Raw genomic sequence first — 17,169 nt, forward strand, 5'->3', positions numbered from 1 at the left:
GCGCTCCCTTCCCCCCCAGTCGCGCGCTCCCTTCCCCCCCAGTCGCGCGCTCCCTTCCCCCCAGTCGCGCGCTCCCTTCCCCCCAGTCGCGCGCTCCCTTCCCCCCCCAGTCGCGCTCTCCCTTCCCCCCCCCAGTCGCGCTCTCCCTTCCCCCCCCCCAGTGGCGCTCTCCCTTCCCCCCCCCCAGTCGCGCTCTCCCTTCCCCCCCCCCAGTCGCGCTCTCCCTTCCCCCCCCCCAGTCGCGCTCTCCCTTCCCCCCCCCAGTCGCGCTCTCCCTTCCCCCCCCCCAGTCGCGCTCTCCCTTCCCCCCCCCCCAGTCGCGCTCTCCCTTCCCCCCCCAGTCGCGCTCTCTCTTCCCCCCCCCCAGTCGCGCTCTCTCTTCCCCCCCCCCAGTCGCGCTCTCTCTTCCCCCCCCCCAGTCGCGCTCTCTCTTTCCCCCCCCCAGTCGCGCTCTCTCTTTCCCCCCCCCAGTCGCGCTCTCTCTTTCCCCCCCCCCCAGTCGCGCTCTCTCTTCCCCCCCCCAGTCGCGCTCTCTCTTCTCCCCCCCCCCAGTCGCGCTCTCTCTTCCCCCCCCCCCGTCGCGCTCTCTCTCCCCCCCCCCAGTCGCGCTCTCTCTCCCCCCCCCCAGTCGCGCTCTCTCTCCCCCCCCCCCCAGTCGCGCTCTCTCTCCCCCCCCCCCCAGTCGCGCTCTCTCTCCCCCCCCCAGTCGCGCTCTCTCTCCCCCCCCCCCAGTCGCGCTCTCTCTCCCCCCCCCCCCCAGTCGCGCTCTCTCTCCCCCCCCCCAGTCGCGCTCTCTCTCCCCCCCCCCCAGTCGCGCTCTCTCTCCCCCCCCCCCCAGTCGCGCTCTCTCTCCCCCCCCCCAGTCGCGCTCTCTCTCCCCCCCCCAGTCGCGCTCTCTCTCCCCCCCCCCCCAGTCGCGCTCTCTCTCCCCCCCCCCCAGTCGCGCTCTCTCTCCCCCCCCCCCCCAGTCGCGCTCTCTCTCCCCCCCCCCCAGTCGCGCTCTCTCTCCCCCCACCCCCCCAGTCGCGCTCTCTCTCCCCCCCCCCAGTCGCGCTCTCTCTCCCCCCCCCCCCCCGCAGTCGCGCTCTCTCTCCCCCCCCCCCCCCCAGTCGCGCTCTCTCTCCCCCCCCCCCCCCAGTCGCGCTCTCTCTTCCCCCCCCCCCCCCCCCCAGTCGCGCTCTCTCTCCCCCCCCCCCCCCCCCCCCCAGTCGCGCTCTCTCTCTCTCTTCCAACAACAACGTGCCCTCGAAAAAGCCTCGGCACCGCCGGGCACTCCAGCTAGTATATATATAGATAAGTCTTGGAGCATATCTCCAGTCTTTCATTTCAGCTCAGGAAAGTGGGTTAGGGAAACAAAGGGAAGGAGTAGAAATATTTAAAGAAAATCAGTGTTGTACCATTAAAAACTGCAATTTGTAGACCTGCAAATTGCCATGGTTGATTTAGGTTAATTTGTGCATGTTAATTGTGAAAGTATTGATTTCTGACTGGCAGCAGTGTAAACCTCCTGATAGATGTGCAGTGTTTAAGATGTTTTTGTGAAGGCCACATTTGCTGAGTATTGTATTTCTCCTTTACCCAGTCATGTAAAATACATTTCAAAAACTGAGGTAGCATTTTGATGTAATCTCCTAATGTAATCTTTTTAAAAATTTGCTCTGGGTTGGAATCTCTACAACTGCTTTCAATGACAATCTGATGTCCAATTGGACGCTCATAAACAAGAGCATTTGATTAGAGTCAGTCTCTGAATTAAGGTGCAATATGTGGCTGTTGTGCTTGACCGAACAATTGGCTGACATTAATGAACCTATTTAGATTAGTTCCCGTGATCAGCAACTCTAAACCTCGTGTTTATAGCTTTCTGGTTCGATTTAGCTATGCATCTATTACTACTATGACATCTATAGGAAATTGACTTTATTAACTTTTTCAGACTAACTCAAATCATGCATTATAATCTATCATTTAATCATACCTAGCTAGCAGCAACCCAAATTGCCCTATCTTACTCTCTCCCCGCCCTAAGCGTCTGCTGTGAGCGAATCTCGGCAACCTCCTCCCTGTCCCTCCCTGCGCTGCCCCTCTGGACTCGGCCAGTAAATTAGGCATTATCGCCCCTTTCCCTTCAAAATGCACATTTTCTTGTAAGGGCTTTGTCATCCATGACCTTATTGTGGACAATCAAATTGACATCATGGCATTGACGGAGACTTGGTTGAGGAGTGATGACACCTTTCCTCTTAATGAAGCTTCCCTACCTGGCTATACTTTCCACCATATTCCACGCCCAAACCACCACGGTGTAGCCCTTATATCTAAATCACACCTTGGTCTGTCACCCTACTCCTCCGGTAACTACTCCTCCTTTGAGCATCTCACCTTGTTCCACCCCTCGCGTCTCTTTTAAAATCCTTATTCTGTACCGCCCACCCAAATACCACATCAATTTTTTCAATGAGTTATCTTCTCTGCTTTCCTGCCTCTGCACCGAGCGACTTATCATCTTCGGTGATTTCAACCTCCACCTCAACTCTTCTTGCTACCTCTCCCCCGAATTCACTGCCCTCCTTTCCTCCCTTAATCTCTCCCTTCAAGTCAACTCCCTCCACCCTTATACACAGCCACCCCCTCAATCTTATCATCTCACGTGGCCTCGCTATCCCATCCGTAACCATCACCGATTAGGCAATCTCTGACCATTTCCTTATGGATGTGATTATTCACAACACCAGAAGCTCTGATTGGTCCCCTTGGATGACAAGTCCACATTGCTGATTGGTCCACTTGGAGCATTTGACACACCCAGCAGTTTCTCTGGAATGTGTAATTAGATCCTCCCTGCCTGCATAATCAGTTACTTTGCAAAGTGTAATTCGAGGCATTCTGACTGCCTACTCCAGACAGATCAAATCTCACTTGGAACAGACAGGGCTCATCCTTGTGGGTTAAGACCTTCTCCCACCCGCAACAAGTTCCTACCCCCACTGCCCAAGTTCCTGACCTCCTCCCCCACCCATATTCTTGACCTACTTCCCCCCCACCCTAGGTTTCTGACATTCTTCCCCCCCCCAATCTTACCATCTCGATCACGTTCTCGCTCTCATTCCGCCCCCCCTCTCCTTTTGACCTGGATCATGTTCTTCATCCCCACCGTGCTCTCCGAATTCTTTACCCTCCCCCCCAGTTCCTAATCTCTCTCTCCCCCTCTCCGATTCCCTCTCTCCCTCTCTCCGATTCCCTCTCTCCCTCCCCCCCTCTCTCTCCAGAATCCCTCTCCCCCCCCCTCTCGATTTTCCCTCCAGTTCCCTCTCACCCTCCGATTCCATCACTCTCCCCCTCCCCCTCAGATTCCCTTCCACTCGCCCGCCCTCCCCCCATCGCGCACTCCGTCTCTCTCTCCCCCCCCGCGCGTGCGCGCGCCCTCTCCTCCCCCCCGACTCGCACGGCTCCAGTGACGGGCCTTGTGACTGCGATGAAGGGGTTTGGGTGCGTATGTGCAAAAAGAGGTGGGGTCGGCCACACGCATGCGTAGTAGGAAACAAAAATGTTGGTGCAGACAATCACTTTGTTTCCTTATATCACTCTCTACCCATATTCCCTTTCTCCCTCCTAAACCCACTTTTCGTATCCGCCCCTGGAAAAAACTCCTCAAGTCCCTTACCACTGCACTTTTTAAGAACATAAGAAATAGGAGCAGGCCATTTGGCCCTTCGAGCCTGCTCTGCCATTCAGTAAGATCACGGCTGATCTTCTACCTCATCTCCACTTTCCTGCACTATCCCCATATCCCTTGATTCCCTTAATATTCTAAAATCTAATTCCCAACTACCTAGCCTTTGGCCTACAATTCTTCATGACATTTCTGCAGCTACCGACTTACTAAATCACACCCTCTCTACCACCATTGATGCCCTTGTCCCCACTAAAATCATTACACTCTCTCACCATAGTCGAACTCCCGGTATACCCCTCATCTTCGCTCCTTTAGTCCAAGGGTTGCAGACTTGAATGTCTTTGGTGGATAACTGGTCTACTCATTTGGCTAGATCGTATAAAGCACTACTGGGTCCTGCTCTCCATCACTAAAACCACCCAATATTCCAAGATCATCCAGGACGGCAGGAGTAACACCAGACTTCTCTTTACCACTAACCGTCTTCTCAGACCGCCCTCCCCTGCCGCCTCCTCCCTCACCTCCAACAATAAATGTGAGGAGCTCATGGACTTCTTTGATAAAAAGATCGACAACATCCGTTCAACTGCTTCTACTTTCAATTCCCTCTCTCCCCCCTAGCCCACTGGACCTTACTTTCTCTCCTTTTTCCCCCTGCCCTAACCCTAAATTTGCATATTTCTCTAATGTCTCCCCCTTGCCCTTTCAAAGCTCACCTTGTCAATGAGACCGACCTCCTGCTCGCTCGACCCTATCCCTACTAAATTGCTGCTAACCACCCAACTTCCCTTCCTGGCTCCCATGTTAATGGATATTGTTAACAGTTCTCTCTCCTCAGGTATTGTCCCCTTTTCCTTCAAATCTGCCGTCATCACCCTCTCTTCAAAAAACCAACCCTTGACCCCTCCGCCCTTGCAAACTAGCGCCCCATCTCCAAACTCCCTTTCCTCTCCAAAGTTCTTGAACGTGTGTTGTCGCCTCCCAAATATGTGCCCATCTTTCCCAAAACTCCTTGTTTGAATCCCTCCAATCAGGCTTCCGCCCCTGCCACAGTATTGAAATTGCTCTTACCAAGGTCACAAATGACATCCTAATTGACTGCGACAAAGGTAATCTATCTCTTCTCGTCTTTCTGGACCTGTCTGCAGCCTTTGACACGGTTGACCACAAAACTGCCCCAACGCCTCTCCACCGTCATTCAGCTGGATGGGACTGCACTCGCCTGGTTTCATCCCTATCTTTCCAGCCATAACCATAGAATCACCTGCAATGGCTTCTCTTCCCGATCCTGTACTGTCACCTCTGATGCCTCCCAAGGATCTATCCTTGGCCTCTCCTATTTCTCATCTACATGCCGCCCCTCGGTGACATCATCCGGCAACACAACATGGGTTTTCACATGTACGCTGATGATACCCAGCTCTACCTCTCCTCCACCTCTCTTGAACCCTCCACTGTCTCTGTACTATCAGACAGCTTGTCAGACATCCAGCACTGGATGAGCAGAAATTTCCTCCAATTAAATATCGGGAAGACTGAAGCCATTGTCTTCGGTTCACGCCACAAACTCTGTTCCCTTTCCACTGATTCGATCTCTCTCCCCAGCAACTGTCTAAGGCTGACCATGTCTGTTCGCAACCTTGGTGTCATATTTGATCACGAATTGAGCTTCCTACTTCACATCCGTTCTATCACTAAGACCGCCCATTTCCACCTTTGTAATATCGCCCGTCCTGCCCTTGCTTCAACTTCTCTGCTGCCGAAACCCTCAACCATGCCTTTATCACTTCTAGACTTGACTATTCTAACGCACTCCCGGCTGGTATCCCTAGTTCTATCCTGCATAAACTTGAGGTCATCCAAAACTCTGCCACCCGTGTGCTAACTCGCACCAAGTTCCACTCACCCATCTCGCCAGTGTTGCTGACCTATATTGGCTCCCAATTGAGCAACGCTTTGATTTTAAAATTCTCATTCTGTTTTTCAAATCCCTCCATGGCCTCGCCCCTCCTTATCTCTGTAATCTCCTCCAGCCCTATAATCCCCCTAGACCTCTGTACTCCGCCTATTCTGGCCTTTTGAACATCCCCGATTTTAAATGCTCCACCATTGGCGGTTGTGCCTTCAGCTGCTTAGGTCCTAAGCTCTGGAGTTCCCTCCCTAAATCTCTCCACCTCTCCACTTCTCTTTTCTCCTTTAAGACGCTCCTTAAAACCTAACTCTTCAACCAAGCTTTTGGTCGTCTGCCCTAACATCTCATTATATGGCTCTGTCAAATGTTTTTTTGATAACACTTGAACACCATGGGACGTTTTATTATGATATAAAGGCGTTATATAAATATATGTTATTGTTGTTACTAATAATAACTTTTGTCTTGTTGACAGGTATATGTGTTCTACCCAGGGAAGAACTTCTGCAGGCTAGCAAGAAGTGAGTAGAATCATTTTTGTTAATGATTTTATTTCAGAACTTAAATTAAAAGATTTAAAAACCCTTTCTTCAGTTATTAACAGCATTGTCTCAAAAATTCCCAAAATGGGTGGTACCAAGTGCCTTACTTTGTGAGATTGATAATCTGGGGTCTTTTGTAAACTTAGAAAACCATACAATGTTTATAACTCTGTTAGTAGGACTGTACTGTTATCAAGTTAGAAATTGCCAGGACAATTCAATGGCCTGAACATTGCGGTTGGAGACTTGCCAACCCGCGCTCGCCTCCGAACCGCAAGAAAACTCCATACTTCCCTTGTCTCTCCAGAGCTTCCGACTCTTGCGGTCCTGGGCCTGCAGGCGTACAGCTGCGTAAAGGCCCACACATCCCTAGGGCGCATGCGGTTCGCAAGTGTCCCTGGGACCACGTGGGCCTGGCCAAACAATGACAAAGGGGGATTCCTTTTATGCTTATGGGGATTCAATTTTCATACAGAGTCCCCATAAGCATAATAGGATTCACCTGATAAATACAATTTCACAACACTGAAATGAAAATAAATAATCACAGGTTCAAAATTAATTTAAATGCCATTTAATTAAACATTTAAAATAAAAATTTAATTTTTTGAACAATAAATTTAAACAATTTTAAACAGGACAAAAATAACCTGAACTAATTTTAAACGTAAGTGAATGTTTAAATTATTAATAAAATTTTATTTTAATATTTATTTTAAGCCATACGCTGTTAAAAGACAGCCTTATGCCTGCTTTTACCAGTCATAAGGGTTTGGTGGGTATTTGCTGGGCAGTGCTGCGCCAGCGAAAGTGAATTTGTAGCAGATGGGTACGATCTGTCAAGGAGAAACTTGATAGATCGCAAGTTCCGGGTTTTCGCGCAAGCGCATCGCATGTGGAGACTCGGAACTTGTGGGGCACTTACAACGGCGTATGCTGTGTGTACACTGTCATAGGCCCCATAAAATCTGGGGCAATATAAAACAAACCAACCATTTTATCCTTGAATAAGTCTTTGGTTAGCCCTCACTTAGATTACCATGTCCAGTTCTGGTCCCCTTACATGGTGGGTGATATAGATGCCTTGAAAAAGGTTCAGAGGAGGACCACAAAAATGGTACCCAGCTTAAAACACCTTAGCTACCCAGATAAGCCTAAAAAGCTAGGTCTACTTACTCGAAAGGCTCCGGGGCAATCTGATAGAGGTATTTAAGATAATTAAAGGACTAGACTATATTCATATTCACAGATTATTTCAATTAGATAGGTTAGGGAGGACCGAGGTCATGCGTACAAGTTACGCAAGGGCAGAACTAGGTTAGGTGTCGGGAGGTTCTTCTTTTCCCAGAGGATAGTATACCTACGGAACAAGTTGCCGGCTCATGTTGATTCGCTGCAGACCTCCAAAACAGAGCTTGTCCAGATCCTGCCTATGGTGGGTATACGAATGACAGGTGGAATACTAAATAATATAAATCATGGTCAATGTGATCTCCTGGAGTAGTTTTAATCATCTAAAGGGCTCAGAATTTTTCCCGATATTTTCCTCCTAAATTCACCCTGGGTTTAGAAATATTTTTTTTGCCTTTCCCAGGAGATTACATGGCTGATGGTGGGTGGGTGGGGCGGGGGAGTGAGGTGTTGTGGATCAGCTCAGTGGAGCAGCTGGTCTTTTACTGTCTATGATTTTTGTATGTTTGTAAATGACATGGGCCTGTTTGAGTCACTCCTTGTCACTGGTGCTGATTTTGCTTACAGCTTTTTTCTCAAACAAATAACTTCATCCAGAACTATCTTCACTATTTCTCTCAATCTGAAACAGCTGGGATATGTTGTCTGTTCATCTTTCTTGCTTTCCTTTTTGTTGCCTTCCTGCAGATTTCAACCTACAATGCACACACTATCATCAGTCTGTTTACAAGTTTAACACATTAGGATTGTCTAAACTAAGTACAGTATGGACTTGATATCAGAATTCATTTTTAATTTCTAGGAGGGAAGATGAAATTAAAAATCCAGTACATTCTGAACTTGTATCCTTGCCATGACATTACCATTCCATTATGAAGTGTGCCCTCTTGCCCCAGGCTCTTCCAATACTACTGTGTAACTAGCTGTCAGAAGGTGTGCATTCAATTGATATTTTTTTTTCTCCTCCTTCCCATGGAGAAACCCCTCCTCCGCACTGGCACCTCCACCTCACTATGTTTGGTAGAGTGTGTACATACTGAATTTGGAATTCTCACTTCTGAAACCTCTGAGTCACCATGTTGATTCCAAGCTATGCGAGCATGAGCCTGGCCAGAAAGACAGTGCCAGCACCTTCAGGGTCATTTACACAGGAAAACTGAAGACAAATGCGTGTTCTGTTTGTATACCCTTTAAATGAAAATGTGCCCGTCACAATTTGTTGTCTGATTTCACTGAATGAGCCTGCATTTCCTTCTAATGACCACCAAGTGGCAGCATGGATACGAAATTGGCTAAGTGACAGGAAACAGAGAGTAGTGGGGAATGGTTGTTTTTCGGACTGGAGGAAGGTATACAGTGGTGTTCCCCAGGGATCGGTTCTAGAACCACTGCTTTTCTTGATATATATTAATGACATGGGTGTACAGGGCACAATTTCAAAATTTGCAGATGACACAAAACTTGGAAGTATAGCGAACAGTGAGGAGGAGAGTGATAGACTTCAGGAAGACATAGACAGGCTGGTGAAATGGGCGGACATGTGGCAGATGAAATTTTTTCAATGCAGAGAAGTGCAAAGTGACACATTTTGGTAGAAAGAATGAGGAGAGGACATATAAACTAAATGGTACAATCCTAAAGTGGGTGCATGAACAGAGAGACCTGGGGGTATGTGTGCACAAATTGTTAAAGGTGCCAGGGCAGGTTGAGAAAGCAGTTAAAAAGGCTTACGGGATCCTGGGCTTCATAAATAGAGGTATAGAGTACAAAAGTGTGGAAATTATGATGAACCTGTATAAAACACTGGTTCGGCCCCAACTGGAGTACTGTGTCCAATTCTGGGCACCACATTTTAGGAAGGATGTGAAGGCCCTAGAGAAGGTGCAGAAAAGATTTACGAGAATTATTCCAGGAATGAGGGACTTCAGTTGTGTTGATAGACTGGAGAAGCTGGGGTTGTTCTCCTTGGGGCAGAGAAGATTGAGAGGAGATTTGATAGAGGTGTTCAAAATCATGAGGGGTCTGGACAGAGTAGATAGAGAGAAACTGTTCCTATTGGCAGAAGGGTCGAGAACCAGCGGACACAGATTTAAGGTGATTGGCAAAAGAACCAAAGGTGGCATAAGAAAAAACTTTTTTACGCGGCGAGTGGTTAAGATCTGGAATGCACTGCCTGAAAGGGTGGTGGAGGCAGATTCAATCTTATCTTTCAAAAGGGAGTTGGATAAGTATCTGAAGGAAAAAAAATTGCAGGGCTACGGGGAAAGGGCGGGGGAGTGGGACTAGCTGAGAGCTGGGACGGGCCGAATGGCCGCCTTCCATGCTGTAACCATTCTATGATTCTATTCTAAGAATGCTTTCCCTAAAATTTCTTCTGAATAGTCTAGATTAGAATTGAAGAAAGGTACAAACACCATCAGTATACTCCCTGAAAGCAGTTCCAAAGGAGTTAATTGGTTTAGGATGTTGGTTGTAGGGAAGGATATTACCTCCCATAATCCTGGAAGTTTTGAGGAATGGCTCTGTATTGAAACTCAATGAGGGTTTGTAAAATGCTTATGTGGATTAAGAACTGAACACTTTCGCTCTGTATACAAGATATTTTGGAGCCTGACTCTTTGTTTTACAGATGTAGAGAATGGAGGAACTTCTTACTGTTTGGTCTAACTGGGATCAGCTCTTCTTTTCCAGTTATTGGAAAAAAAGTATTTTATTCTGGCAAGAAATGTAACCAGAACAAGCTGGAGCACCTTTAGTGTCACATTTATACACTCCAGTTTTTATTTTTTTAAATCCATGAAACTATCGGATTGTTGTAAAAACCCACCTGGCTCACTAATGTCCTTTAGGGAAGGAAATCTGCTGTCCTTACCCGGTCTGGCCTATATGTGACTCCAGACCCACAGCAATGTAGTTGACTCTTAACTGCCCTCTGAAATGGCGGCTCACCACCAACTTCGCAAGGGCAATTAGGGATGGGCAATAAATGCTGGCCTTGCCAGTGATGCCCTCATCCCATGAATGAATTTTTAAAAATCACAAGCTAGGAAGATGTGTACTGTATGTACACTGTATGTAATTTGATTATGCACAACAGAATTTGATTTGAGACTTTAGAGCACAGTTTTGGGCCAGAACATAAAGTGTTAAGACTTTAAGAGTTCATTTACATCATAAGTTCCATTGCTGAATGTCTGATTTGTGCTTAGTCCCAAATTGGAGAATGCAGTAAATCAAGAACAGTAATGAAGCTTATGCTATTCAGGGTTAAGGTTGTCACAGCGTGCTATTTGTTTCTTTTAAGTGACAGTACAATGTAACTATCATCACATTAAAATGAAGTATGATCTGTCCTGTCACAGCAGAATATCAGATATAGAATCTCCTCAGTGAAAGAGAGAGGTTTGAGCTGCACCATTTAATAGTTTGATGCCTCCTTGATAATTTTCAATGCATATACAGAAGCAAGTAAATAAAATTTTATATTGCAGTAATGCTGTCAACTCCAGGTCTTACTTTATTGATACATTACTAAAGATGACTTTATTACTTGTCACAAATTCAGTAGTAACAGAGACCCAGTTCTTCCGTGGTCTCCTGATCAGCTTGCAGTTCCACTGGTAAACGCACAACCATGGCTGCAGTTGGAATTCCTCAGATGTCATTACTTTGCTCATTCGTTCGTGAATTCATCAAAATGGCAAAGGTCATTTGTGCAGAACTAGTGGATTTCTGAATCTACATCTTGGTTGGTCTTCCTAGACCTGTAGCCTACTATAATTTAAAAGCACTGTATCAAGTGTATTGTATTTAATGATCTGGTTTTTATTCCCTTAACTGTCGTGCTAATATCTTGAAGGCTCATGGCCAAAATGTTGACCTGTCTTTCTGTTTCAGAAAGTGGTTGACCTACTCTTCACTTTCACACTATTTTGTGTGTTTAGCTAGATTTTGCTTTCAGAAATTGAACTTTTACCTTTGTTCAAGTTAAAGGACCTCATTGGCGTCTTTTAAAAAGCCACTTTCTCTCAATCTGCCAACATGATTGACCAGTAACAAGGCATTGTCTAATCTGTGGTTGGTATCAGGCCACTGCAATGTCCCACACCCTGGTCAGCCCCAGATTACTGCAGTGCGCTTCAGCCCTGGTCAGTACTAGACCCTTGCAATGTTTTCCAATCCTGGCCAGCGCAGACTCGACCTTTGTAGTGTATCCTTCGGTCTTTATTCATGAATGGCAAGCTCCATGAGGTATACATATCTTTTAGCAGCTCAAACCAGATGTAACACAGTTGTGACTGTATCACTGTTGTGTTATGGTATTTGAGTCCATTCATTTGTATAAATGTTGTATCTCACATATAGGTATCCTGTAAGGTTTCTGCAGGCATTGAAAACCTCTCTTAGGCTTATTCAGAAATGTACTAGTAAGGTTTAAATATTTCCATTGCCCCTGTAGTGTTTCTCACATCTAAAGATGCCAACTCCATTCTGAAGCGATTTCCAAGAGCAAAAGGTTTTCTAGACGAGTTCTGGCAGGGCAGCATTGAGCGGGAATGTATGGAGGAGATCTGTGTGTATGAAGAAGCAAAGGAGGTGTTTGAGGACAATGAGAAAACGGTGAGTGTATTCTTCAGATTTCACCACCTTGGTTGATTTGAGTAAAGTCTAATTAGTACTTCATGTACACATCATTATTGTGTACACACTGTTACTTGCTTCTTCCTGCATGATTAAATATGAATCCTGAACTTTAGGCAGATTCCGCACTGATACCAGGTATTGCTCCTGGTGCTGCTGTGGGATACACTGATTTAGATAGAAACGTGCCACCTAGAGTGGTACTAAACCATACAGTTCCGTAATGTCAGAGATTTGATCCCCAGTTTTTGCTGAGTAAGCTGAACTAATCCAGGTAGGTAGTGATCAGGCCACTACAATTCGCCCCAGAGCCCTTTGATTAGGGATAGGAAAAATCAGTCAGGGTTCATGCTACCAATTACTGTAAAGTTATGCCAGCTGGAAAATTCTTATGTGTGAATTTCAATTGAAGAAAGGGTTGGAATTGTCTCTGATGCTCTCCATGGTTCAATAGCTTGCTGCTGCTGATTGTCAAGGTTTACATATGAAAAATGGCTACTTGAATGAGGTACCATAGGGCTGCTGACACCATTGCCGGCATACCCCAGCATGAGTTGGTACTTTTAGGAGCGGAAAGAAGAAAACTGAAAAAACAAATAGAAATTTGAGACCAGCATTTGTAGCCTGGTTTATACCGACACCTGTACCTGCTTCTATTTTCAGATATCTTTAATCTAAAGTAATATGTTGTTCCATATATTCTCGAGCATTATTTGAAGTAACTCTCAAAGGAATTTGATTTTAGTAAAAAAACAAATTAATTTTTTGCTGTTTCAGCTTTATGCTTTAGAAGCAGCTTTTAGTAGTTCTACTTTTTATGGGGCACTGTTGTTATTGGAAAGTCATTAGGATAATTTCCCAATGAGGTTTCTTAACATGAATGCAATGACATTACCACTTTGCAAAATGTCACTGTGCATGAAAAATTTGTTACATTACATAATGCCCTTTTCCTTGTCTCTAATAGGATCAATTGGCCTGTGTGAGCTAAGGTTTGAGGTGCTGGCATTTGCTACAGTAAAAGCTGTTTGGCTGCGTTGTGACTCTCTGGCATAAAATATCCAGTGTGAACAAGATTTCAAAAGCTGTTTTGGGGTTGAACATATTGCCACTTTGCATACTGCATGATGGGTTTGCACACTGTCTTTGCATCCCTTGGAATTCTGTTTGAATCTGGCACAGACTGCTGAAATAAAAGTTGTTTTCCAAAAGTTTGTTGTAAAAGTCCTATAGGAAATTAGTTACTAATGAACATGAGGCTACAATCCATAATTTGGCACAAACTGCAGTCTTACTCGGAGAAACTTGCATGGAAAATGAAAATGCCACTCCGATACATTGAGGGACAAGGAAAATTTTCAGAGTTTGTACTAAGACATATTGTGGGGGCAAAGTTGAAGGAGCTTCATTCAGTACCTAACCTGTGCTATACATGACCTGGGAATACTTGATGGGAAAACATAAACATAGGAACAGGAGTAGGTCATTCAGCCCCTCAAGCCTGTTCTGCCATTCTGTGAGATCATGGCTAATCTGTATCTCAACTCCATCTGCCTTGGTTCCATATTCTTTTATGCCCTTGACTAGCAAAAATCTATCAATCTCTGATTTAAAAATATTAATTGAACTAGCATCTATTGCTTTTTGTGGGGGACAGTTCCACACTTCCACCACCCTTTGCGTGAAAAAGTGTTCCTAACATCTCTGCTGAATGGCCTGACTCTGATTTTAGGGTGATGTTCCCTTGTCTAGACTCCCACACCAGTGGAAAAAGTTTCTCTCTCTCGACCCTATCAATTTATTTCAAAATCCTAAAAGCCTCTATCAAACCCCCCTTAACCTTCTATATGCCAGGGAATAAAAGCCTAGTTTATGCAATCTCTCCTCAGAATTTAACACTTGGAACCCTGGTAACATTCTGGTGAATCTGCGCTGCACTCCTTCCAAGGTCAATATATCTTTTCTAAGGTGAGGTGCCAGAACTGTACACACTATTCCAGATGTGGTCTAACCAGGGCTTTGTATAGCTGTGGCAAAACTTTCTCCCCTTTATATTCCAGCCCTCTAGTTTTACAGGCTAACATTCTATTAGCCTATTTGACTAATTTTTGTACCTGACTACTGTTAGATCCGTGTGTTAATGGAGACACGGAATGCATGAGTTGATTTAACAAGTGTTTACTGAACAAAGTCTGGAGGTGAACTAACAACACAAGACGCTACACAGGCTTATATACCCGAGTGGTCACTACTGGTACTACAGTATACAGGGGCTTCAAAAACATAGTTCCTCTTAAAGGTACATACACTACAATTCCTCCCCTTTTAGATAAATAGTACATAACATTTTTACAAGAACAATAATATACACATTTGCTGAAGTTAATCAATTACAAATTCAGTCTCTCTGGAGGCTTCCTGACTCGGTCCGGATAACGCCTCGGTGGTGTAGTAGGTTCTTTTGGCAAGGTCGATTCGGCTTCAAGGCCAGTGTCGGGTTCATCTGGTTCCAGTATCACCGGATCGGAGGTAGATACTATGGGTATCTCTGCTTCATCACTAGGCGTATAGAGTTGTGGTGTAGGTTGTCCTTTTTCGGATGACTCTATGATCTGGTCAGCATGGCGCCTTATTATGCTTTCTCCAATGTCCACGGTATACATCAGCGGTCCTAGTCGTGTGCAAATAGTTCCAGGCTGCCATTTCTCAGAACGGTAGGTCAACCAGTTTTGGCCCGGGACTATCTGGAAGGTTCTAGTTGGCCTTTCATTCATGCTTTGAAATTGCCGGTTCTCTACGTCCCTTCTGACATTTGGCTTGACCAAATCCAGCCGGCATCTTAGTCTTCTATTGAAAAACATCATGGCGGGGGTTTGGTTTGTAACCACATGTGTTGCATTCCTGTACGCAAACAAGAAGTTATCCACCTTATGTTGTAGATTTATGTCTTCATTACCCATGGCCTTTATGGCCTTCTTGAAGGTCTGGACAAACCTTTCAGCCAATCCATTGGTGGCGGGATGGTATGGGGCGGACGTGTAGTGCTTAACCCCATTGTTTTTTAAGAACTTCCTGAATTCTTCGGATACAAATTGCGGTCCATTATCAGAACAGATCTGTTCAGGCAGCCCACTCCTGGCGAATATGGTCCTTAATACTGTGATGGTTTTTTCCGTGGTGGTGGAGGACATCTTTATTACCTCCGGCCACTTGGAGTGTGCATCCACCGCGATTAAGAACATTGAGTCCATAAATGGACCAGCAAAGTCGATATGTACCCTTTGCCATGGAGATGAGGGCCACTCCCATGGATGTAGAGGGGCTTGTGGTGGGGCGTTTTGGACCTTCTGGCATCCTAGACAGCTCTTGGTCATTTCTTCGATGTCTCCATCGATACCTGGCCACCACACAAACGCTCTGGCTAAGTTCTTCATTTTCACTCCACCCAGATGCCCCTCGTGAAGCTCCTTTAGCACTTTATCCTGGAGTTTGGGTGGAATCACCACTCTGGATCCACACATCAAGGTTCCTCGGCACACTGACAGCTGTTCTCTTCTTTGCGAGAATGCTGGCAACAGTGGTTCGCCATGTGATGGCCATCCCTTCACTGTTAAATCGTAGACTCGTGAGAGAGTCAGGCCATTTCGCGTTTCCTTTTCAATGGTAGAATTTGTCACCAGTAGACATTCCACTATGGTCGAGTGGAATATCTCCACTGGGTCCACTGTAGGCGCCTCTTCCACCGTTGGTAACGGTAGGCGCGATAACCCGTCAGCATTCCCATGCTGTTTTGTTCCTTTGTACTCTATGTTATATTGGTGTGCTCCTAGGAAAAGGGACCACCTCTGTAGCCTTTGCGCTGTCATAATGGGAACGCCCTTTTTAGGGTTGAATATGGAGACGAGGGGTTGATGGTCAGTCAACAAGGCAAATTTTTGTCCGTGTAGGTAATGGTTGAATTTCTTCACCCCCCACACCAGGCTGAGTGCCTCCCTGTCGATCTGGGCATAGTTACGCTCAGCTGAGTTTAATGTGCGTGACGCAAAAGCTATCGGCCACTCCGAGCCATCAGAGAATCTATGCAATAATACTGCTCCCACGCCGTAAGGGGATGCATCACACGCCAGTCTGATTGGCAGTGATGGGTTGTAATGAGCCAACACTTCCCTGGACGTGATCAAGCCTTTGCATTTATGGAAGGCACGTTTACAGTCTTCGCTCCATTTCCAAACTACTCCCGTTTGTACCAGTGCGTTAAGCGGGTGCAGAACCGTCGACAAGTTTGGTAAAAATTTATGATAGTAATTTACTAATCCCAGGAACGACCTTAATTGTGAGACATTTTCAGGCGCTGGGGCCTTTATGACTGCTTCAATTTTTTCAGGTGACTTATGCAACCCTTCTTCGTTAATGACATGGCCACAATATGATATTTGTTTCTGGAAAAATTCACACTTGGGGCGATTTGCTCGTAGGCCCCGTTCTCTCAGCCTCGTGAGCACCTGCTCCAAGTTGGCAAGGTGCTCGTTGTCGTTTTCTCCTGTTACAAGGATGTCGTCTAGGTAGCATTGAGTCCCCAGAATCCCTTGCAGGACTTGCTCCATAGCTCTTTGCCAGATAGCCAGAGCTGATGCCACTCCGAAAACCAGTCGATTGTACTGGTACAGGCCTTTGTGTGTGTTTATCGTGAGATACTTTTTAGAGGCCTCCTCAACCTCCATCTGTAGATATGCCTGTGCAAAGTCAATTTTGGTGAAACGTTTCCCTCCGGATAGTGAGGCAAAAATATCTTCTGTACCGTGTGAAGAACCGGGTTTACAGTCACCTTGAAGTCCCCACAGATGCGAACTTTTCTCTGTTCTTCATATTTATCATTATTCAACGTTTTCTTCATGACCGGGACGATGGGTGTTGCCCACTCGCTCCAATCTACCTTGGATAACACGCCTGCTTTTTCCAAATTCTCCAGCTCTGCCTCGACGGCTGGACGAATTGCGTATGGCACCGGCCTTGCCTTAAAAAACTTGGGAATTGCCGCATCTTCCACTTTTATTGAGGCGGTGGCGCCTTTCTGGGTTCCTAGTTCCTGTTGAAACACTTCTTTGGCGTTAGCCAAGATTTCTTTTAATCGTCCAGGTATGACGTCATCATCGTTTTTTTTCTTACTGGTCACCGTCAGTGCCTGAATGGAGTGCCAGTCTAAACTT

At 46.1% G+C, this 17,169-nt stretch overlaps 1 protein-coding gene across 2 annotated transcripts in view; it reads left to right on the forward strand.

Moving 5' to 3' along the window:
- prrg3 (proline rich and Gla domain 3) overlaps window positions 1–17,169 on the forward strand; it is a 51,969-nt gene that overhangs the window by 26,155 nt on the left and 8,645 nt on the right. For both annotated transcript variants that reach the window (XM_085996273.1, XM_085996278.1), the window contains exons 2-3: window positions 6,064–6,109; window positions 11,781–11,941. In XM_085996273.1, the coding sequence (XP_085852399.1) occupies window positions 6,064–6,109; window positions 11,781–11,941 (207 nt within the window). The remainder of the gene's footprint in view (window positions 1–6,063; window positions 6,110–11,780; window positions 11,942–17,169) is intronic.

Source organism: Somniosus microcephalus, chromosome 1, assembly GCF_052327205.1.
Source record: "Somniosus microcephalus isolate GS21.2 chromosome 1, FLI_Smic_1.0, whole genome shotgun sequence".
In the NCBI taxonomy this organism is placed as follows: domain Eukaryota; kingdom Metazoa; phylum Chordata; class Chondrichthyes; order Squaliformes; family Somniosidae; genus Somniosus; species Somniosus microcephalus.